Here is a 23,725-nt window from a genome sequence, read left to right as displayed (position 1 = left end):
AGAGTAGAGTAAAGCTGTTAGAGTAGAGTAGAGCTGGTAGAGTAGAGTAGAGCTGTTAGAGTAGAGTAGAGTACAGTAGAGTACAGTAGAGTAGAGTAGAGTAGAGCGTAGAGTAGAGTAGAGCTGTTAGAGTAGAGTAAAGCTGTTAGAGTAGAGTAAAGCTGTTAGAGTAGAGTTGTTAGAGTAGAGTAGAGCTGGTAGAGTAGAGTAGAGCTGTTAGAGTAGAGTAGAGCTGTTAGAGTAGAGTAGAGTACAGTAGAGTACAGTAGAGTACAGTAGAGTACAGTAGAGTACAGTAGAGCTGTTAGAGTAGAGTAGAGCATAGAGTAGAGTAGAGCTGTTAGAGTAGAGTAAAGCTGTTAGAGTAGAGTAGAGTTGTTAGAGTAGAGTAGAGCTGGTAGAGTAGAGTACAGTAGAGTACAGTAGAGTAGAGTAGAGCTGTTAGAGTAGAGTAGAGAGTAGAGTAGAGCTGTTAGAGTAGAGTAGAGCTGGTAGAGTAGAGTAGAGCTGTTAGAGTAGAGTAGAGTACAGTAGAGTACAGTAGAGTACAGTAGAGTACAGTAGAGTACAGTAGAGCTGTTAGAGTAGAGTAGAGCATAGAGTAGAGTAGAGCTGTTAGAGTAGAGTAAAGCTGTTAGAGTAGAGTAGAGTTGTTACAGTAGAGTAGAGTAGAGCAGTTAGAGTAGAGTAGAGCTGTTAGAGTAGAGCTATTAGAGTAGAGTAGAGTAGAGCTGTTAGAGTAGAGTATAGCTGTTAGAGTAGAGTAGAGCTGTTAGAGTAGAGCTGTTAGAGTAGAGCTATTAGAGTAGAGTAGAGTAGAGCTGTTAGAGTAGAGCTGTTAGAGTAGAGCTGTTAGAGTAGAGCTATTAGAGTAGAGTAGAGTAGAGCTGTTAGAGTAGAGTAGAGTAGAGTGGAATAGAATAGAGTAGAATAGACCTTTCCAAATTTTGGGGGGGAATCTCCAGAATTATGTGGGACGATTAGAGATAATTACAATCTAATCAGCAGTTCATAGTATGATAAGATTCACAAAAATATATTTGATATGAGCATAAAACAGACAGGAAATGTGTAGAACTTTGTGAATGAAGGATGTTCATTCAGATACTCGACTGAATTAATGTTTCTCATGCTCTCAAGAACATTTTGATTTAATTGGCTTCAGCAAAAATGCTTGATGTTAAAATAAGATTTAATGCTAGATATAAACTGTATATACAAAAGTTGATAATTTCATTAAAAAAAAACGAAGCGTGAAGGAAAAACATCCAACTTCCACAGTGCTCAAAAAACATCCCAGGATGCACCTCATGACGTGGATTAAGAAGCAAGGAAGAGTCTTTAACACTCAAAAACAAAAGTTTTGTAGGTAGCACTGAAATATTATTATAGATTTCATTAAAATTTTTAATTATTTTATATTTACACTTTTCATTTTAATTTTTAAGCTACAATATGTATTTTTTTTTCGCCACTAGGGGTCGCTAACCTCTTACAATAACAAAGGCGTCGGTTGATGACGCATAAACGGAATTATGGAACTTGTCGTCATGCCGATGGATCTAATAATGTTTATGGATGAGTGAATACACTGATGTTTTTAACATGAGTGTGAATGAAGCAGCGCGAGTGCTAATGAGAGACAGATCTCAGCGCCACACGTGAGCCCAGCGGGTATAAAGAAATGAGGACATTTAATCCTACCGAACTAACTTACCCGCTAGTGCTGAATAACACTCACACAGGGCAGTTTATTAGACGAATGAAACTTGTGAGGGAACGCAGCGCTGTTTCACTTGCTCTACACTATCACACTAAACTGCATTTGAGTGTGTTAAAGCTATAATGTTATTCTGTGTGTTAGTTTGTCTGTATGAGACTAGCAGTGAGCTAGATCAACATTAGCATAACATACTGATCATATTCTAACATTTCATCATAACATTGATTAGTTTTATGTACATTAGCTCACCTCTACATTTGCGCGTCTCTGTCAAGTCGGAGTTAGCCGCGGACGCTAGCTCTCGGCATCTCGAAAACGCCACACTGATATTGATCCTCGTTTTAGTTCTCCTTTTGTCCCAAAGTCTGCTTGCCATGGGCCATAATGTTTGAACGAAACAACAACAGCGTGAGCGCGCGCTAGACGTAACGTCTGTCGCCATGGTTACTATGGCAGTATAAGCGGAAACCAGGGATAGCGCGGGTATTACGTCACTGACAGGCGACAAGTGAACGGAGACGGGCACTTTTTAAAATTGTGAATTTCTCTGAATTTACAAAATTCTTGGAAACATTTAGGATAATGGAAGTATAATTGAAATAAATATATAACACTGCGCAAGTGGTTTTTGGATATTTTGATACATATTGCTATATTACATATTGTACCTTTAAACTGTGTTTTTGTCATTTTTAGTCAGATCAGATTAATGTTAAAGACTAAAGAGTAACCCAAACAACACATGGAGGAGACAGGTTCTGCATTTCTCATTTCCTTCTAAAAATAGATATCCTGATATGAAGTCTTGTATGTGTTCTTTCATGTGTGTGTGTGGTAATTTCTGTCTGCTTGGTTTCCATGGAGACAAATGTCCATTTCGGTTTGCCAACTGAAGCTCGGGAAGTGTGTGCCAACTGAAGCTTGGGAAGTGTGTGTGTGTGTGTGTGTGTGTGTGTGTGTGTGTGTGTGTGTGTGTGTGTGTGTTGTAATTATGTCATCATTTGGGCCACACCAGTCACGCCCGTTAAAAATGTGACAAGCCACTTCCTGCACAAAGTTCTTACAGGAAGTGTCACAAAGAAAGACACACATGCAAAAGTTGCTTAAGGAGCAAACACACGCACACACACACACGCACAAACACACACAAGCAGAGCATTGTTTTAGTCTATATAAAGAACAAAAAGGCAGTATAATATAATTTAATAGGTCAAAGAATTTAGTGTGTTCATGTGTTTAACATCATAATATTAAAAACGGTGAATGTCACAAAAACAGTAATATACCGTTACTGAAATATTATTACAGTTAAAAACTGTATTTTCTATGTGAATATATGTTAACACGTAATTTATTCCTGTGATCAAAGCTGAACTTTCAGCATCATTCCTCCAATTAAATGCGTCATTGCAAAATAAAATAAAAGTAACTTTTTATTATTATTATTATTACCCCAAACTTTTGAACGGTCATGTTTTATTTCATTTTATTTTTCTGCCAATACTTTTAAAGGCAGTACAACAAATACTCCCAAAATATATAAAACTTTAAAGTAAAATAATATAATTTTTTTAACATTACAATAATGAGAGTTTAAGGATGACGACGAGTAAAGAAAGCAACAAAAAAAGAGGAGAGAAATTCTTAAATAATCATTAAAAACGGGGTTTATTTGCTTTATGCAAAATATGATTTCTTTTTGTGGAATTAAATGACCTTGCGGTTCTCCATCATGCGCCAAACTGACTTTATAAAAGTACAGAATGAAGAGAACGACGAGGAGAAACAAACACTAAAGAAAAGAACATGACTTGCTTTTCTGACAGACACCTTCAGAATAACTGTACAGTACATTAACAGTGAGTGTGTGTGTGTGTGTGTGTGTGTGTGTGTGTGTGTGTGTGTGTGTGTGTGTGTGTGTGTGTGTGTATGAGTGAGTGACTCTACATGTCAACAGGAAGTCCTTTAAGCTAAACTCGCCTGCTTCCTCCGAGCGCGCTCTGCTCACGGTAACATGCTTTCAGAGATAACGCTTGGCTGGACGCAGAGGAAAAGTTACACGCATGAATAAGCTCCTGTTACACACACACACAGAGACAATGGACTGACCCTCACAGGGTAGCTTCTGATGACAGGACCTCATTGAAGACCTTTCATTCAGACACAAACAGATTCTCCACAACTAAACAAACACTTCCTCTCAACACGAGACCCAGCAACCCTGTTTAGGAGGCGGGTAATGAGGTTACCAGGACAACAGACGCTGTGGATGCAACAATGAACCATCGCTAAGGCTAAAATGCTAACAGTTTTTAATCAAAGTTAAAAGGCTAAAACGTTTTTGAGTCAAACTCTCGTTATAACATCAGCTGAGTGTTTGAAATAATGTTGCTTTTTCCCATTCATAGTAATATGAGGTCACCATCTTTATATACCTAAAGTGTTTGATGTTATGCGGCTGCAGCGATATGATGCCTTAGTCCATATAAAAGATTTCCTGGAACATCATATTTTTTATTACTCCTGTGAGTCTCACTTGTGGACTTTCTGTGCGAGGGCGCCCTCTGGCTACGAGTATGAATGACAAATTTCACATGAGCATTATGGAGCGCTAAACTATCACATCGCCCTATTCATTGGACAGTCCCTCCAGGATTTCACGATTTTTTTGGTCTAATCAAATTCTCATCAAATTAACTTTTAAAACAACCTATGGGCACAACACAAGACCAGGAACATCCAAGAAATGATTTAAATAATCAAGTAAACACTCAGTAATGAAATAAGAACAAAGGAACAAATAACAAACAGAAACAAAACAGGACAAATAAATACAAGGATACAGTTACAAACAGTGGATAATTTACGTTTTTTTTTTTTATTGTGTTGTAGTCTATTGTTGTTGCTTGATTAACATTAACAACACTGACAACAGCAGGTAAATTAGGTTACTGTCACTTTAAGACCTACTACAGTAATGACAAACATCCCAATCAGTTATTACTGATAGTTTTACGTAAATACTCGCCAAGATGAATATTTTGAAGTAATTGTAGCTATGTGTATTTGTTCAAGCGCTATAAAGAGAATTCAATACTTTACGCTGACAGGCGGTGACACGCAGTCAGTCACACACGCAAGCACACACACACTGCAGTCAGGCAGTCACTCGGTCAACACAAAACAATTTACCCCCACTCTCGTGCAATATATCAGGATATTGCTTAGCCCGCTCCTTGGCGCTTATGGGCAGGTGAGACAAATTTCCTTCGTCATGTTTCTGACAGACCGCTTGCAGACATCATGTGCGCAACATCTGTATCCACGTAAAATGCATTGAAACTTAGAGATATTTTAATTGGGTGATTATAATTTAATGTTTTGAGAGGTCTTTTTCATTTTTGTGATTATTTTGCGGTTAAATTAGGAATTATGCAGGATCGCAAAAAAATGCGACAATTTGTTGATTTTGCGTTGTATTCAGTGATCGCGGAATCTGATTTGATTATTTATGCATAATATCATAAGTGTACTCTTGATTTTTATCATATATCATGAATATCATGATTATCGGCAACACTAGTACATTGCGACACGACACCCCTAAGTAACTTTTTTTATATTAGCCTACTAATTTATTCATATTGATAAATCACGACACATGTGTGTATATGTGTATAATATATATATATATATATATATATATATATATATATATATATATATATATATATATATATATATATATATATATATATATATATATATATATATATATATATATATATATATATATATATATATATATAAATATAAATATATATATATATATATATATATATATATATATATATATATATATATATATATAAACCAATTTTAAGGTTTTGTGTTTTTGTCATTTTTAATATATCTTTAGTTTTCTATAAATTTTTAGTTCGGTTTTAGTTATTATAGCACATTAAGTTGCTGAAATAAAACAAGTTTAAGTTTTTTAGCATTTATTTCAGCGTTTTATTTAAAGTAACAAACTTTTTTATGGTTTTCAATTTAGTTTTAGTTAAGTATAATAACCCTGGTTCAAAAGGAGCATGAACATTATTAGAGAGGATAAAAATAAAACATGAGAACATGAGTTTGATCGTTTTGATAAGGATGAAATTGAGAGAAAATTCCCTCCGCTGACTGTGACAGAAAAGGGAAGTGACGTCAGAGGCGAATAATTCAATAACGACCACATAATGACCAACCATTATCCAACAGGGAAAGAAAGAGAAAGAACTCATGTCATGAAAACAAAGGGATCCCTTTCAGGATAAATCAGCATGCACACTTTCTGCAGAAAATGCAAAAGTCTAAACGTTTCTCACAATATTGACTCTGGGCGTTCTGTGAGCTTCTGCAAAAGCTAACAGACAAGCTGTGTGTGTGTGTGTGTGTGTGTGTGTGTGTGTGTGTGTGTGTGTGTGTGTGTGTGTGTGTGTGTGTGTGTGTGTGTGTGTGTGTGTGTGTGTGTGTGTGTGTGTGTGTGTGTGTGTGTGTGTGTGTGTGTGTGTTTGCTCTTATTTGAATGACAGTTCGGGGCAGAAATATTACACTTCCAGTATATCAGATGTCTCAGAATGTCACAGAAACACACACAGTGTTTGTTCACACTCACCCTGAGAGGTGTTGTTGCTCACACCAGACTTGAGCAGTGCCAGTACTACTAAATTGACTATGTGTGTCAATTAGCATGACAGTCTCTCAGCTAGTTTATGATTTTTTTTTTTTTTCAGAAAAGAAACTCTAGTGTGGCATTAGGAAAAAAAACTAATACAATGCTTTTATGTGAAATAGGAGAGCATACGAATGATCTGAGGTGAAAATAAAACACTCTCTCAAGCAGCATCCAATTTAAAAGTCTGAATCATTTTCATCAGTCATTAACAGTCGCAAAAGTTCTGATGTGTCATTTTGTTCATTTTTGCAAAGAAATATTTTGTTAAATTCAAGCATTTTCAATTCAAACATCACAATTAACTAAAACGCATCACTTTGTTAAATGGATAGTTCACCCAAAAATAAAAACTGTCATCAAATTTTCATATCCCGATAATTGTCGAAGCTTTTATCATGGTATACAGTATCATTACAGTTACTGACTTAAATGACAGAAATGTAAGTGTCGTCCTCTTAATAACAAGTTTAAGAACAAGCTTTTTCCATATAATAACAGAAGAAACAGAAAGTTGCTCAGCCTGTTTACAGGTGTAACCTTACATCCTCACCATCCTGCCGTCACAAACCTGTACGGCTTACTTTCGACTTTGGACTGGAGTCCATTGACTTTCACTGTATATTTTTATTTTTATTTTAACTGCTTCAAATTATGAGGAGCTTGTTAAACTGCAAATTCAAACTAGTTTTACCAGCACAGACAACACACGCACACACACTTAATATTCTGCCTGTGTTTGCAAGCCTGTGTGCGTCTGACATCCAGACATCTACTGGGTTAAAACTCACAAAGAAAGCCATTCAAAGTGTGTGTGTGTGTGTGTGTGTGTGTGTGTGTGTGTGTGTGTGTGTGTGTGTGTGTGTGTGTGTGTGTGTGTGTGTGTGTGTGTGTGTGTGTGTGTGTGTGTGTGTGTGTGTGTGTGTGTGTGTGTGTGGCACAAAGGTCACAATAATGAGCTCCATTAATGAGAGTTTGATTAACATTCAGTGAGTCAAGCACAAATAAAACTCCTCAGACACACCAAATATCAGAAAAAGTATTGGGGTTGAATCACAAACGTTCACACACTCCACCTAACACACCTGTGTGTGTGTGTGTGTGTGTGTGTGTGTGTGTGTGTGTGTGTGTGTGTGTTAGGGCTGCACAATATATCGAAAAATTATCGTTATCGCGATAATAGTATATGCGATATCCGTATCACAGAGAGGTGCAATAAACTGCATTTATTTTATGTGCCATGCATAGGTTGTTTATCCAAATTCGACCAATCAAATGTGGCCTTACTATCTTCATACCCGCCTCCCCAGTAGGTGCTATTATGCTTTGGCTAGATCGGGCCCACAGGGGAACCTAGTGGCTCAGATCAGAGAGTGAAAAATAAAAACTAATGGCGGGAGTAGAGACAAGTGATCAGAAGATCAGAAGAATATCTATTAGCCTACCTGTTTATTTTAATATGAACATTACATATATAAAGGCAAAAAAAAAAAAACTTAATAAAAATAGCATTTCTCTAGGGAAATGTTATATCGCAAGAAATATCTTTATCACAATACTCAACAACAATATCGCATAATTTCCCAGTATCGTGCAGCCCTAGTGTGTGTGTATGTGTGTGTGCGTGCGTACCTTCGGTTCAGACACACCAAACAAGGATTGGGATTAAATCACAGACGTTCAGACACTTCACCTAATACACCTGTCTGTCTGTGTGTGTCTGTGTGTGTGAGTGAGTGTAAGAGAGAGAAAGAGGGAGAGGGAGAGGGAGAGGGAGAGAGAAAATGAGAATGAGAGAGAGAGATTAGACAGATTAATCTGTCTGTTAATGAGAGACTGCAGGTCAAAGGGAATTTCACTGCTGTAACAGTCACTGAGATGTGCAAATATCTTTAAAATATTACAGCTATGCATAAATATTTAAATTGAGGCCCAATGATATTGACTAGTCTAGTACAGATTTTTTTTTAACTTTATTTGAAAGGAGGGTGTGTCATATTTAGATAATTATGGGGCCAATTTTGTAGCCAAGTAAACCCTCATTAAAGACTATTGTCAAAAGAGATGAGCCTACATTTCTTAACAAAAAAAAAAAGAAAAAAGCATACGACAGCATGGCACGTTGCCACTTCACTGCGGTATGACAGCACTTCATGTGTGTCATTATGAACAGGAGTCATTTCATTGTTAAACTGCATGACTGACTAATTAATGAACCACAATCCACTCGCTCTCTCACACACACACGTATCGGTGCACCTGCGTCTTCACCTCAGAATCTAATCCAGTGACTCACACAACCTATTTAAATCTCAGTTCTCTCTCTCTCTCTCTCACACACACACACACACACACACACACAACTTTGGCTGTCTGACTTAATCCATTCAGCCTGAACGGAGCACATTCCACTGACCCCACACACACACACACGTTTGTTTCTCTACAGTGAGCTCATCTCACAGTCTCATTGTTTTTCTATCAGGTTAATATTTTTAATCTCCTAATCCGACCACTAAATCAATCCTCCCAGAAACCTCTGCACATCATTAGATTTAAACAAACATCATCTGGACTGGAGATTCTCAACAAGAAGTCCAGAACACTCGAGGCCTCAGCAAACTTCACAGAGGACTTCAAATTAACATAAAATATATTCAAATAAGACAAAACAACTAAAAATCAAGATATTTCTTGTTCTTAATCCCACAAGCAGGGATTCAAACGTGATTTCTGGACCTGGAAAACTTGAGAACAACTTTTTGGGACCATTTATGAGCCTAGTAAAGTTGTCATGATATTTTAATATATTAGTGAGGACATATGGCCCTTAACCCTGTAAAGCCTGACCTATGAATTATTTTTCTTTTTTTTTTACCTTTATACAAAGGTTTGCATGTCTGTTCTTTGATAAATATCATATTTGATGGATCAGGTAATTATGGCTCATATAGTGAGAATATGAAGCTAAAGGAAAAGCTAAATTTTATTCAAAGGCCCAAACAGAGAACAAATATTAAATTTAGTGCAGTTGCTGATATTTATATGGGCAAAAAGTAGTAAGAAGAAATTCTGATGCTTGTAATGTAAATCAATGAGATCTTTATAATAGTATAGAAGACTAGATAGATCAAAGCTGTTACTCTGTATATACAATAATATGTCTTAGTAAGATGATATTTGAATGCTTAGTTTTATGATCAAACCTCTGTAGTTTTAAAACACATAATGCAATGCAATGATGATTGAGAGAGATGAACAAATAAACCTTCCCCAAAAGCCTGATGATCATATTTGATACTCACATTTTAACATGATTTCTAAAAGATCTTCGGCTGCCCCGATGGAAATGTTTAACTGGTCCTCCGCTGGGAAGGAAAGCTCTTTGAACTTTAATAGTAAACCCCTGTAGTAGATTGTTTAATGGGTTTTTCAGCAAAGCTTTGATCATGCTGGTAATAAATATAGAGGCCTTAGAAATTTGCGTATTAAATATGATACGGTAGGCTTTATAGGTTTAGCATAGACAAACGTGTGTACAAATGTTCAGCTCAGAGACACTGGTCACACATAACTGACCATCAACACACTCCTTACACAGACATTTGACTCATATCTGCAGTAACAATCTTTAACAGTCACATGGAGTTAAAATACACAATGAGGAGTTCAACTCGCCTTTCAGATCCCTGTAGACAGTGTTAGACAGTCATAACTCTTTTGCCTTTAACAGGGCCTGAATCTCAGTGCAGGATTGTGTGTATTGCTCATTATTTTACACTGCATATTCCCACAAGTAAAAAAAAAAGAGAAAGGATAAAACCCCCCACAAATTAAAAATCCCCTCCAAAAGTCACCTAAGTGGGAAATTTCCCACATTTTCCGAAGTTTATGATTCAGCTGCACAGCTGCATTACATCATTTCAGTTTATATGCAAAACGAACAGCCTGTGATTGGCTGAAGCTGTTTGTGTTGGTTTCTCATTATCCAATCACAACATCTGAAACTGAATGAACGCAGGGTTTTATAGATCTAGATTTGTTTAAATCTACAAATCCTGATCTCATTTATGCCATAACGTGACAGTAAAACACATGAGTGAGATCAAGAGTGTAAACCCTGACTTCCTGCCGTTACAACTTCCTGAAACAACACGAAGAGCGCATTTCCAAGAAAACACACGCACAAACAGCATCATATACACGCGACTGAGTCAGCAGGCACTCGGACTGTCATACGCTCAACTTTATGACGAACAATCAACTAACTAACATTTCCCTCAAACAACAAACGCATTCAATTGATCAAAATTAACAGTAAAGATATTTATAATGTTACAAACGATTTCAATTACAAATAAATGCTGTTCTTTTGACCTTTCAATTCATCAAATAATCCTGAAAAAAAAAGTAATCACATTTTCCACAAAAATTAAGCTGCAAAACGGTTTTCAACATTGATAATAATCAGAAATATTTTTAAAGGATCATGTGACACTAACATTCACACTATTTTAAATTGTAATATTTCACAATATGACTGTTTTACTGTATTTTTGATCAAATAAATGAAGGGCAGAAGATATTCTTTCAAATACACACATATATAAGAGGTAAATCTTCACTTATAGATGGAGAATCTACAGCTGCAAAACACTGAAAGATCATCATTAGAGGATAACTAGAACACAATAACTGTTCTGTGATGACCTCGAGTTCAATTCCAGCACAAATATTACAATATTTCTACATTTTCTTTAACATGGACTACTTTCAGTTCATTTCTTTCCTTCCGTTTCCCATAATGCTGAATCTTATGAGTCACCTCAGCTGCACTTCCTGTCAAATAACTAAATATGAGCAATATCCAAGTTGTCTTAAGGAAATGCCACCAATAATGGCAAAGAAAAGTTCTCTTTTTCCATAGTAAAGGGCCCGTGTGAACGCGGAGGCTCCTAAAGCACACGCTTCTGTGAAACACACTGTTGTTTTATGAGCGGAGGGTTCACAGGCGTTTCCCAGACAGCATCTGAATTACATCATGGGGCGTCTGAGAATGTGATCTGATTTTCTAGAGCTACAAATGCTTATTCTTCTTCTAAGAATAAGTGTTATTATTCTCCTTGTTCTCTGGCATTCAAGGCTCATGAACGCTCATAAACACAGAGGCGTTCTGAATCAGCGGTCATGTTTTCCTGGACATCTATCGGATAGAGAACGGGATACGAAACAGAACGAGCTCTCAGATCTCTGATGAAAACATGCTTAAAAACATCTCTCCTCCATCATCCGGACAGACAGGACTTGGCTTGTGTCAATCAGTGTGACGGACGGGTTTACCAAACTGGTTTGTGATTGAGATCAGAAATTAGGGCAGTGAGTGAAGCCTGTTGAATTGAGTCTGTATGAGCGTCTCTTAAAGCCGGTTCACACTGTGCGATTTTGCAACGTAACAGGGAGGACTAGGAGAGTAAAGATGGAAAGCTCCTAAAGCTTAGTTCCATATAAATTCATTCACGGATAATTTGTTGTTTTGTCGTTAGTAAAAATCAGTATTGACCTTGTATTTGAAAAAGGATCCTCATATAAGAGTCAGTTCATTCACATTCGGAGATCGACTATTTTTGACTGTCATAATGCCGGCAGACACAGAGACAGTGAGTTGTTCAAAAATCTTTCTTTTTAGTAAACTCTGTGTACACAATGTTCTCAATGCTAGAGTTCATGTGTAGAGCCTCTGGTGATACTTCCAGCACAGTTTCATGTTGTGTCGAGCCTTCTTAGTGTTTTAAAAATAGAGATTTTGACGCTATCATAGTCGTGCCCCAAGCACTCCCATTCAAAAGGCTATTTGACCGAAAACTAAAATACGGTCAATCTTTAAAGTGGCGTTTCCATTCTAATTATGCTTTTACACGAAAGATTGCCTCCGGTAGATTCACAAAAAGAGCCTAGGTTGCATTTTGGCGATAGTTACCCTTTAAAGCATTAGTTTGTCAGAATGAAGCACAAGAGCTGATGGTTTGAGTCATGTCTGACAGCAGTGCATGAGTGAGATGCAGTTTTCCACCTGGTCTTTCAAATGCACATGAGACGGCTCTCAAACATCAACGTTAGCACCTTTGTGCTGATCATCTGTGTGTCCTAAGGGACGCAAACCCAACACACTGACCTGAGGGACACAAACACACCCCACCCCAGAGGCTGATGCGGTCATGCAGATTCATATCTGTGTTTTCAGACAAACATGCTGATCAGTCCATAATGTTCCAGAACAAACCATGAGCACCATCAAGATGAGCAGCATTACAGCTGTCAGGGGACATTCGTCAGTGAAGACGCATTAGTGCATGACAACATTTACAGTGGCAAAAAAAAAATGCATAAATGCAATATACATACTTATATATCAATACTTTTAGACTTTCAGATTCAAAAATATATCTTGTCAACATATTTATGAGGGGTGGATGAATCGATTCACATATGAATCGTGATTCTATCTTCCACCGATTTGAATCGATTCACAAATTTCCACACAAAAAAAACAAACAATTTTCTAATTTTTGTTAATAACATGATGTTCTCGCAACAAAGGCGGCAGCAGTTGAATGAAGCGTACTTGACAACAACAGTTCCTGTATCAATGTCTTTAAACCAATAGAAAATAGCCTTAATAATGCATAGTTACCGGTAGGGCTGGGCGATATGGCCAAAAAATCATATCTCGGTATTTTTGGGTTAAATGGCGATATACGATATATATCTCGGTACTTTCTACATTTTTCCATTTGGATAAAGAAAATCTGTATTTATTTAAAAAAACATGCCATTTTCATCCTGCCCAATGATATCCAACAATGTTGATATTGGAGGATATGGAAACAAATATAGTGAATGTAATGTAGGCTATGCAATGTATTATGTGCAAAAAGGTGGTTAAAATCACATTACATTCCAACAAAAATAATGCTTTTGTTTTTAAATTGAATAAAGGCTAAACTAAAAATGAAAATAAAAACAAAAGAACTTAAACTATTAGCCTGCGTTTGATTACCCCGTTATAATGGTCACTTTCATAAAAATATACTTGTAGGTTTAAAATTCCCCATATGGCATAGGCCTATTTATTGTTTCCAACAACAAACATTTTAGCAATATGTATATTTTAGTCAGAATTATTGCGCTACTATTCTATTGTGCTCCGTCTGTTTGGCCCGCATGCGCGCAGCGTCGCTCATTCACGGAAGCTTGAATATTAGCGGAGATTCAATTGCAGAAGCTCGTCCTCTCCTGACAGTGAAATGGACATATTTGTTTGACTTTCTAACATTTACAGATGGAGAATATACCTGTGAAATGTAAGTTAAGCACTGAGGAAAGCAACACATCTCAAACGCATTAAACAGCGCAAGTATTTATCTGTCAGTCAGCAACAGTATCTGTCAGTAAGCATCTGACAGGGCAAGCTGCTTTAAACTTGTTAACTATATCTTACCAGTTATTTTGAAGCCCTTAATATAAGCTTGTGTCATGTTTAGGACAAATTGTACTATGTAGGCTACTTTCACTGCGGCAGCGCACACTGCGTCTTCCGCGTTTTTCAGATGTGCTCGTATCAAACTACTGTATCGATATAAACGGTATTGCCTCATTCCATATCGTTTCAAAAAAATATAGCGATATATCGTACAAACTCGATATACCGCCCAGCCCTAGTTACCGGCACACATCAAGCTAATATGTATTAGCTCTTGTACACTGTATGTTGTGAATGTGCGATTCTAACTAAATGAACACTCATATTTCATCTAAATACATCATTTACCTACATATATTTTTAATATACGTAAAAAAAAGTCCAGTACAATTTCGAGTGATGCTGCAAGTAAATTGTTGAGTCAATGTTTTGAATCGATTCACTGAAATGAACAGTTCAAAAATATTCCTTCCTAACATTATTGGCATCACTGAAATTTTAATTACAGAAATACCCAGTCTTAAGCTCAATCACAGAAACAAAGTGCATTGAAATCACCACAATACTAGTCAATTATACTGTTCAAAGATGTGGGGTCATTATGAACTCTTCTGCTCACCAAGGCTGCATTTATCAAAAATACAGTAAACAGTAATATTGTGAAATATTATTACTATCTAAAATATCTGTTTTCTATGTGAATATATTGTAAAATGAAATTTATTCCTGTGAACAAAGCTGAATTTTCAGCATCATATACATATACCTCCAGTCTTCAGTGTCACATGATCCTTCAGAAATCATTCTAATATGATGATTTGCTGCTCAAGAAACACTTATGATTATATATATGAATGTTAAAAACAGTTGTGCCGCTTCATATTTTTGTGGAAACCAAGAAATGAATAAGTTCAAAAGAACAGCATTTATGTGAAATAGAATTTTTTCTAACACTATAAATGTCTGTCACTTTTTCAACCAATTTAATGCATCCTTGAACAAAAGTATTCATTTCTTTTAAAAATATTTGTACAGACCCCAAACTTTTGAACGGCTGAGTGTGCCTTCGTTATAACTGTGTGTTGAGCTATTTTTAGTGTTCTGATCTGATGAGTGAGTGTAACACCAAACATGTCCTGTTGAGCAAACACAGCCATTGCCTACATTTGCAGGTTTGATGATGAATAACTGCGCCGCTTTAGACGCCTCACTGAGTGCTTATGATCTCTGGGATGATCCGTAAGCATTACAAGCAGGTTAAAGCCGGGGAAGAGGATATGACATCATCAAACAGAGACGCTGTGTCTCTCAGCGGGGTACAGATGTAAGCGGACATTCAGCCACTGATCCCATCACTCCCTCACAGTGATGACTTCCATACAAAAACACGACCTTACGCTTATTATGGAAAAACACCAGCGGTGTGTGTGTGTGTGTGTGTGTGTGTGTGTGTGTGTGTGTGTTTGATATCCTTGCTGAAGGGAGAGTGTGAAACCATTGAGAGGGCAGATCTGAGACAAGGACACTCCGCTCCAGACCCGAAGCACAAAACCGTTCCACTAAACTGAGCACACACTCATATGAACTCTCTCTCTCTGTCCGTGTGCCAGCGTCTGAACGTGACGTCACTGGGATGGATATGGAAATTCTGGACTTTAAGACCTGTCTGGACTAGAATCGATCAGAAGCAAACACAAGAGAGCTAAATGAACAAACAGAGCAAACCTTTACATCATAAACTCCAGACACAACACAAGGCCTCCAGTAACACAAACTCAGCTTTGAGAAAAGCATTTATTTAGGGCCCTATGAGATGCGTTTCATTTGTTTCCCAGATTCCATTTATTTTTTTTTCCCAAAATTCTGTATTTTTTGTTTTTATTTCTCTGGATTCCGTTTTAATCGTTTACATTTTAATAACCAAAAAGCATGTATAATTAATGGATCTCACACAGATTTGAATACAGTAAAGCCCTATTCGGACGGGACTAGTGTAACATGGAGAGGAGGGGTAAAGTAATAATTACCAGCGCTTCTCAGTGATTTTAGTCCCGTCTGAATGTGCATCTTAGTGATCATGACGGATAATGTCAGTAAAGATTACGCCGACTTATACCTTCAGTAAAAAGGTCCGGGAAAAATAACCTCAGGTAATACTAATCCCGTGCGAATAGACCCGCTGTAAATATGTGCGTGAATATTCCGTCATTTCCTGTTTAAAAGTAGTTTTCCGCGGTTTTTCCAAGTATGGAGACGCTTGAAAAAGCATCAGTTGCGTTCTAGACGCTGGGACGAGTCTGTGGCAAAACTCTGTGTTGAACACACACACCATTCAGATCAGAGAGAAGATCGACAGCACTTGTTAGAGGCACGAAACATCTTTTAGCGTTAGCTAAATGCCTTTTACCAACACAATCTGATCTGAAGTTAATTAATACATCGTTCGACCGGACATAACCGTTTTATATATATAAATATAGGTTATATGTGTTTGTGCACGTGATATCAGGAAGCAGCGTAATACACACATGACGACAGGAGTGACAGCTTCTGCAAGTTTACTGAGATATCTTATCTCGTGTGAATTGGCCATTAATATTACAGACGTCCTGTGGTGAAATTACATCACTCCATCTACCCTTGTAAAGTTAATCCCGTCCGAATAGGGCTGAAGCCTGCATTTACACTGCAGGTCTTGATGCCCAATTCCGATTTGTTGACTACATCCGATTTTTTGGACAACCCGTTTACATCTTTTAAAAGTGACCCGTGTCTGATATCTGCATTTACACTATACACGTGCCAGAATGTACAGTACTGACCAGGAAAAGCTTATGCCGAAAAGGAAGTAAAAACAACACGATTTGCAATGGATGCAGTCATGCAGACGAAATGATAATACAAGCTTTTGCTTTCCGCACCATCTTTAAAGAGAAAAAGAGGAGAGCACGCTTTGCAGCCTGGGCATTGAAAAGAGTCATGTGATCGCGGTTGTGACATCATTCACCACCGTCGCTTTTTCAATGACGTAAGACTCGCATTGACAGGGGAATATACAATCTGTCTGCTAACATGGCAGATGCAAATGCACATATCAGATTCATATCAGATTTATTTACACATATGAATGAGGCCTGAAACCGATCTGAGAACATCATAATCAATGTGCTTTTTCTCCTGCTTATATGTGCCAAATGGGGGGAAAAAACGGAATCGGGTCACTTGAACGATGTAATGTAAATGCGGCCTAAGACAGTAGTATACTATGTTTACCACTGAATCTATCAAAAATAAAAGTTTGGACTATAATAAACAGGCATGTTCCCATATGCACCAAATGTGCTAGTGAAATGAGCATGAAGATGAGAAACACTTTTCTCAGGATGACGATATTTAGCGAGAGGAATCACCATTTACAAACTAGTGTAAACCAGACAGCTCTACAGCAGGAGCTTCGGTGGATCCGACACGTCACCATGTGTCCCATGTTAAAGTACCAATAAAAACAGCAAATGAGACTGGCCATGCGGAAACGATTAAGAAAACAGGAACAGCTGTCCATTACTATACTAGAAGACTGGAATAATTCAACTTCAGACACACATGCTTATAAACATTAACCAGCCAATAGAGCTATCATTAAAATAAAGCCACCAGCGTCATCACAAATTAAGCAAAAAAAAACGTCTTACACAGTATGAATGAGAACTATATAATGTATAATGGTTAACTGTGGTAACTAACTATGGTATGTAGGTGGTAATTATTATTTCCATGACCATGGTTAAATGCTAATAAGCGTTCTGCTTCAGCAGCACATGGTTTACGGTTTCACCCCATCAGTGTCTAGTTTCACTATAACACAGCAGGTGTGTTTGCGAGACTATTGAAAGAAACGCTGTCTGATGATGAAATATCAGATTCCCTTCAGAACGAGGGCTTGTTTGGATTACCATGGTACCATCTTACTATATTCTGCATTAATATCCCACTACATTTGACTAAATGTGCAGTATGCAACCATAACACTGCATCACGTGCTGCTTCCCACAATGCACTGCACTCAACTTGACCTTTCATTTTCAGTGTGATAAAAGCTGTCTGATTGAGGAACACTAAAATTAGTTTCTTCATGTAATATAAAGACATGCATCATCCACTTATTGGCATTGTACTTTGAACTGTATGTATGAAGTACTGCAAAAAAATAAAAAATAAAAATAATATATATATATATATGATTCAGGTGTTGATTAAACAGTACAATATTACCACAAGGAACAACTTACATTTGCTTACTCATACTTTTTGTATACATAAATGTATGGAAGCCCATTTCCGCCACATAAGAAAAAAATGGTACATCTTTATTATGACATAAAAGGCAAGTATGACATATACTATGTAATAATTATGAGATAAAAAGTTAAAAATTAAGACTTCTTTTTTAAAACTAATTTTTCAAGTGCCAGTTGCATAAACATAGCCATTATGTTCAAATGTTTCTTAAGTACTAGTATGACCGACTAGCAGTTAGTCAAGGGGCAACCAGTCTTACTTTTTAGTAACAAATTAGACCAATCTCCATTTTAATGTAATTGACTTAAAGCAGTCTTATAGAAAAACAATGTGATGACTAACTTGTAAGACTATAGTTTTAGCAGTTTATGCAACCGGCTCCAGATCACTAAGGTCAAATTTTTTTTGTCATAATTTCATATTTGAAATCATTATTTCATATAGACTTCATCTCATGATAACTTAATATGTCATAATTATGATTTACAAAAATAAAGTGAAACTACATGCACTTTACAGCATGTATTCCATTCTAAACGAGCAGAAGAGACACTCGTGGGCGTGGCTTAAGTCTTCACGCAGGGGCGCGCTCTAGGCCCCTCCCACACAAGCTCCAGAGAACTCTTTTATGATGTCACAGAATTCCCTCTCATTCGCGCTTATCCAGTTCCACGGCTTTCCAAGAGTGGCTGTGCTGTTGAGTACTAGTGTTATTTACCCAAAGGCAATAAAATTCCTGTTACTGACTCTGCGAGAGACAGCACGCAGCGCAAAAATGTTACACTCAAACCGGTGTTACACTGAAACACTGTTACACTTCAAAAGCTTTTGATATGAAACAAAGTTACACGTCGAAATTGCACGTTGTTGCAGTCAGAATGCAACAGTGTAGCACTTCACTTAAACAGCGTTTCATTTCGCTGTAAAACACTGCATGTCGCGGCACTAAAGTGGAAGTAACATATGGTTTATATTACATGGAATTCCAAGGTACTTCTGGTGGTATTATCCACTGTACAGGACCAAAAACACACTTTTATTAGCGATGAAGTGACAGTTCTCAGCACAGACCCCTCAATCTAACTCCATATTTCTGAGCTGAAAGATCTTCAGCTCATTGAGGAACAGCGATTCTTCAAAACACTTCCTCATCAGAAGAGACGTATCGCTCGAGCTGCAACACCTCAAAACTTCCCAAACTTAAGAGGTTTTTATTTGCGACATGTAGCACCTCGAGGTTAACACGAATTTTTAACACCTCTGAGATTAATAAACAGCCAGATTCAAGCATTCTCAGACAAACCCTGATGCTTCACCGAGTACTGACAGTAAACTCACACAAGAACATAAAACACTTACAAACTTCTTCTTTCCGTCTCCATCTTCATAGTTCTTCTTGCTTTTCTTCTCCTTGTCTTTCCCACTTTTGGGAGCACCAGCTGACGCTGAGTTTGGATCCATTGTTGTGCTTTAAAATCGCTTATATTCCCCCAAAGAGCAGAGCTGGATCCTCTCTCTCACACACACACAGGCTCTCTGTGCCTCTCAGGGCTTCTTAACCCGCGGCCTGTTGCTGTCGCGCGCGCCGGCCTGTGCTCGTCCTGTGCTCGTCCTCTGACACAAAGGAAAAGGAGGGAAGTTTGAACCCTGAACCCCAGATGACTTATTTTATTCGGACCCTCCGAGACTTAATACGCGCCCTGGTGAACGCGCGCGGATCTCCGCGCAAAAGTCCGTGCGCGTGTTTTGGCGCAAATTTGTCTCGATCTCGACTAAACAAACTACGCGTTAAGTCTCTAAACCTATCAATCTAAGCTGTCAATCTATCGAGCTGTCATTAAGCCCGCCGACGGTTGATATAAAGTCCTTGTGCTTCATGGTAAAGACTTCAGATTCAAAGAACAACCATGAGCAGATCAGATGAAGTTTTCCGCTTTCTCTCTCTCTCTCTCTCTCTCTCTCTCTCTCTCTCTCTCTCTCTCTGTGTGTCTCTCCCCCTCTCTCGCTCTTCCTGTGTGTGTTGGGCAGGTCAGATGGGAGGAGCCATCACGAGCACATACACACACCTGAGTCACATCACACACACACAGGTAGACAAACACTGACGCCTGCTGACACCTCAGCCACACTCATGACAAACATGAAAATATGAATTAAAATTCTTTATAAAAATGATAAATGTTATAAAAGGTTATGGTTATTTTCTCTTAAACAATAGCATAATAGTAATTTATGAAAGCAAAAATAGCACATTAAACGACACAATTAGTATAATGAAATATTCAGATGATAAAACTAAATTCCCAAAAAGATTTTTAATTAATATCTGATAACATCAATACGAATAGCTCTTTTGCAGAAGTCAGTTCGTGTACACTGTTATAGTGTCTATTATTTTACATGTCCAGTTTATTGTGTCATGTATATTGTTAGTGTGTAAATTGAGTCTCCACGACATTATTTGCATCCTACTTTTATTTCATAAATTAAGATTAAATTAAATAGAAAAAGTGACAGTGAATGAAGTACATCAAAAGTGACAGTAAAGGCATTTATACTGTTACAAAAGATTCAAATACAATTTATTTTATTTTATTTAATAAATTCTGTTCTTTTGAACATTCCATTCATCAAAGAATCCTGAAAAAAAATATGTAGGCTATCACGTTTTCCACAAAAACATTTATTAATTTATGTTAGTTATGTTAGTAGCCCATAGCATATGATTTAGTGCAGTTTACCGATACTTAGCATTTTATATTATGTATTCTAATCAATTCAACTAAAATTAATAAGTCTGAAAACTGTCAAACTGTAATTGGATTGGATAACTCAGTAAGCCTGTTAGTTGTATGTGTAAGTGAAGCGCGCCCCCTGCTGTCCAGAAGACGAGCACCCGCTGCAGTGAGTGAGACTCATGCTTCATGTGGATTAAATAGGGGGAAGTTTTAATTAGACTCGTTTCAGATTTGTCCCATTAAAAGGTGAAAGCAGAACGGATCGTAATGAATTCATGCTGGTTAAGACACATTAAGTGTCTGTTCATCTTTCCAGTGTCATTAACTTTAATGCCAGACTTCAGGAACACTGGTGGAGAGAAGTTGCTGAGAGTTGACTATTCAGCGGTGTGTGTAATTAACAGGCCTCGGGTCACGTGTGCCGTGAAGGGACAAAAAGGAAAAGCTCTGTGCAGAAAGACTCTTTTTTTTTTTTTTTTTTTTTTTTAAGCAATGCACAATATTTCCTCAAGCTCTGCAGAAATCGGTCTGATATTGTCCTCATTCGTCACGGCGTGTTTCATTGTAAATGTGCTGACTCAACCCAACCCAGTTTCATCACACTGAGTCATTATTCTCTACCACACACACTTACCCAGAGCTCTCATCTAAATCCCATCAGCGCGCGAAACCCACATGAACATCTGGGGCTCCTGACAGTGAAGGGCCCCGGACTCACGGACTTCATGGTAATGATGGTTTCTTGTGAAATAATGAGAATATTCTCTGTCGTGCAGGGCTGCTCACACATAGTATTGTTCTTCATGAATATACAGATTTACCTAAAGCTTTACACTAAAAATGTGCCGTTTTTAGAGATATTATTTAGTCTCTTTAGGAAGCAGTTTCTCAGTTGAGAACAGGCGCGAATGAAATGTTTTTGGCTCAGTATACGAAAAACAGTACATTAGTGTCCGAATTAGTGTCAGTAAATTAGTGTCCAATTGCAAGTTTTAAAGCAACACAAGCAGAAATCCCTATAGTGGGAATTACTGAATAGGTCAAATGAACTATCATCTATCATACAGTGAACACATTAGCTTGTATTTAAACACATCTCTCTCTCTCTCTCTCTCTCTCTCTCTCTCTCTCTCTCTCTCTCTCTCTCTCTCACACACACACACACAGTCATGTCTGGTTCACTATCTTTATGGGGACTTAGTGATAATGATGTTTATACTGTACAAACTGTATATTCTGTCCCCTTACACTAACTCTACCCATAAACCTGCTTATCACACAAAACTATCTTTACATTTTCAACATCAAAAAAACATCACTTGGTATGATTTATAAGCTGTTTTCCTCATGGGGACCAAAATATGTCCCTACAAGGACAAGGATTTCTGGTATTGCCATCTTTGAGGGACATTTTGTCCTCACAATGCAGGGTTTACCTGAACTATATCTCAGAACAGTTTGATATTTCTGTCATGGCCATTTGTTTCCTCCAGTGTTTGTGAGCTGCTCAGGAAGGCTCTTGAGGAGAGAGACACAGTCATTTATCTTGGTTTCATACTATGTGCCCCGGCGTCTCTCTTATCGAGTCGCACCTGACTCTCTGCGTCTGTCATCACAGCTTTACCGCATCGGATGCGGATTAAGACAGATATCAGATTGATTTCTATCTCTGCTGGCACTGGCGTCTTTTACGTAACTTCAGGAGAATAAAATAACCGCCAGACAAACGTCGATAGATGATTTAGGCTCAGCTGGCTGGAAGCCGGACTAATGACTGCTCGACTCATTTAGTTGTTGCTTTCCCCCGAAGAGTCTCACAGGACACAATGGTGATGATTTATAAGGGCTTGAATCTGAAACCCTTTAACTCAGGTCTTTAATGGAACAATTCAACCCTAAAATTATAATTCTGTCATCATTTACTCACCCAAATGACTTACTTTCTTCTGTGGAAGATTGTTCAAATCAAACCTGTGTTAGTTTTGAACTAAGACTAAAAATAGCCCAGTTTTTGTTCATTAGCTGGAATTAAATGAAATATAATTATCAGATGAAACCATAAACAGACTGGCAACTAACTGAATTAAAATAGGCTGAAATTATAATACTAAAATAACTATAAAAATTAATTAAAGCTAAATAGAATAAAAAATAAAATTCAAAAATGAATGCTTATTCAAAATATAAATAAATACTATAAAAATATATGAATAATACTAAAATAAACCACCAAATTTTGTTAATGCAACTCAAGAATGATCAAAACTTATTCTTTTGTGTTTAATGGAAGAAATACATACAGGGGTGTGTTGTGTTTCCTGAAAGCATGGTTAGCCAACTATGGTCGAAGTTCTGTCGTTCCCAACATAATTAAACGATTTGCCGTTTCCAGAAACTATAGTTTTAAACAGCATCGCAAACTAAAGTGCTTGTTGGAACTGCAGCTCTTGACCTGTGGTTTGATGCATAGTGTCTTCTTAAAATGATATGTGGACTTTAATAGAGCGAGCACTATATATATATATATATATATATATTTGCATGTCAACAATCAGTTTCGAAGAGTGCATGTGCACAAGGGAAGTCCAGAGTATGACTTATGAGGGAACCGGTGATGAATCAAACATCTAATAAAGCAAAATGACATGAAACAAAAACAGTGAAGTAGTCATTAGGTGTCATGTTCGTTACGGCAGCATCTCGGAGATCTGGAATAGATTAATCAGCAGAAGTTATTTCTCCTTCACATGTTTGTGACGACAGTCCTA

General features: G+C 37.4%; 1 protein-coding gene across 3 annotated transcripts in view; it reads right to left on the bottom strand.

Annotated features, from left to right (window-relative positions):
• diaph1 (diaphanous related formin 1) overlaps positions 1–23,725 on the bottom strand; it is a 171,424-nt gene that overhangs the window by 95,036 nt on the left and 52,663 nt on the right. For 2 of the 3 annotated variants that reach the window (XM_081382421.1, XM_081382423.1), the window contains exon 1: positions 19,579–20,210. The exons of the other annotated variant lie outside the window; for it this stretch is intronic. In XM_081382421.1, coding sequence (XP_081238547.1) covers positions 19,579–19,680 — 102 coding nt within the window. In that variant the 5' untranslated portion in view covers positions 19,681–20,210. Of the gene's footprint in view, positions 1–19,578; positions 20,211–23,725 lie in introns of those variants that run through there. 3 annotated transcript variants of the gene reach the window in all.

Source organism: Scardinius erythrophthalmus, assembly GCF_964197995.2.
Source record: "Scardinius erythrophthalmus genome assembly, chromosome: 13".
NCBI classification, from domain to species: Eukaryota; Metazoa; Chordata; class Actinopteri; order Cypriniformes; family Leuciscidae; genus Scardinius; species Scardinius erythrophthalmus.
Note: the sequence above shows the minus strand (reverse complement) of the source record. Positions and strands in the feature narration are given on the sequence as shown.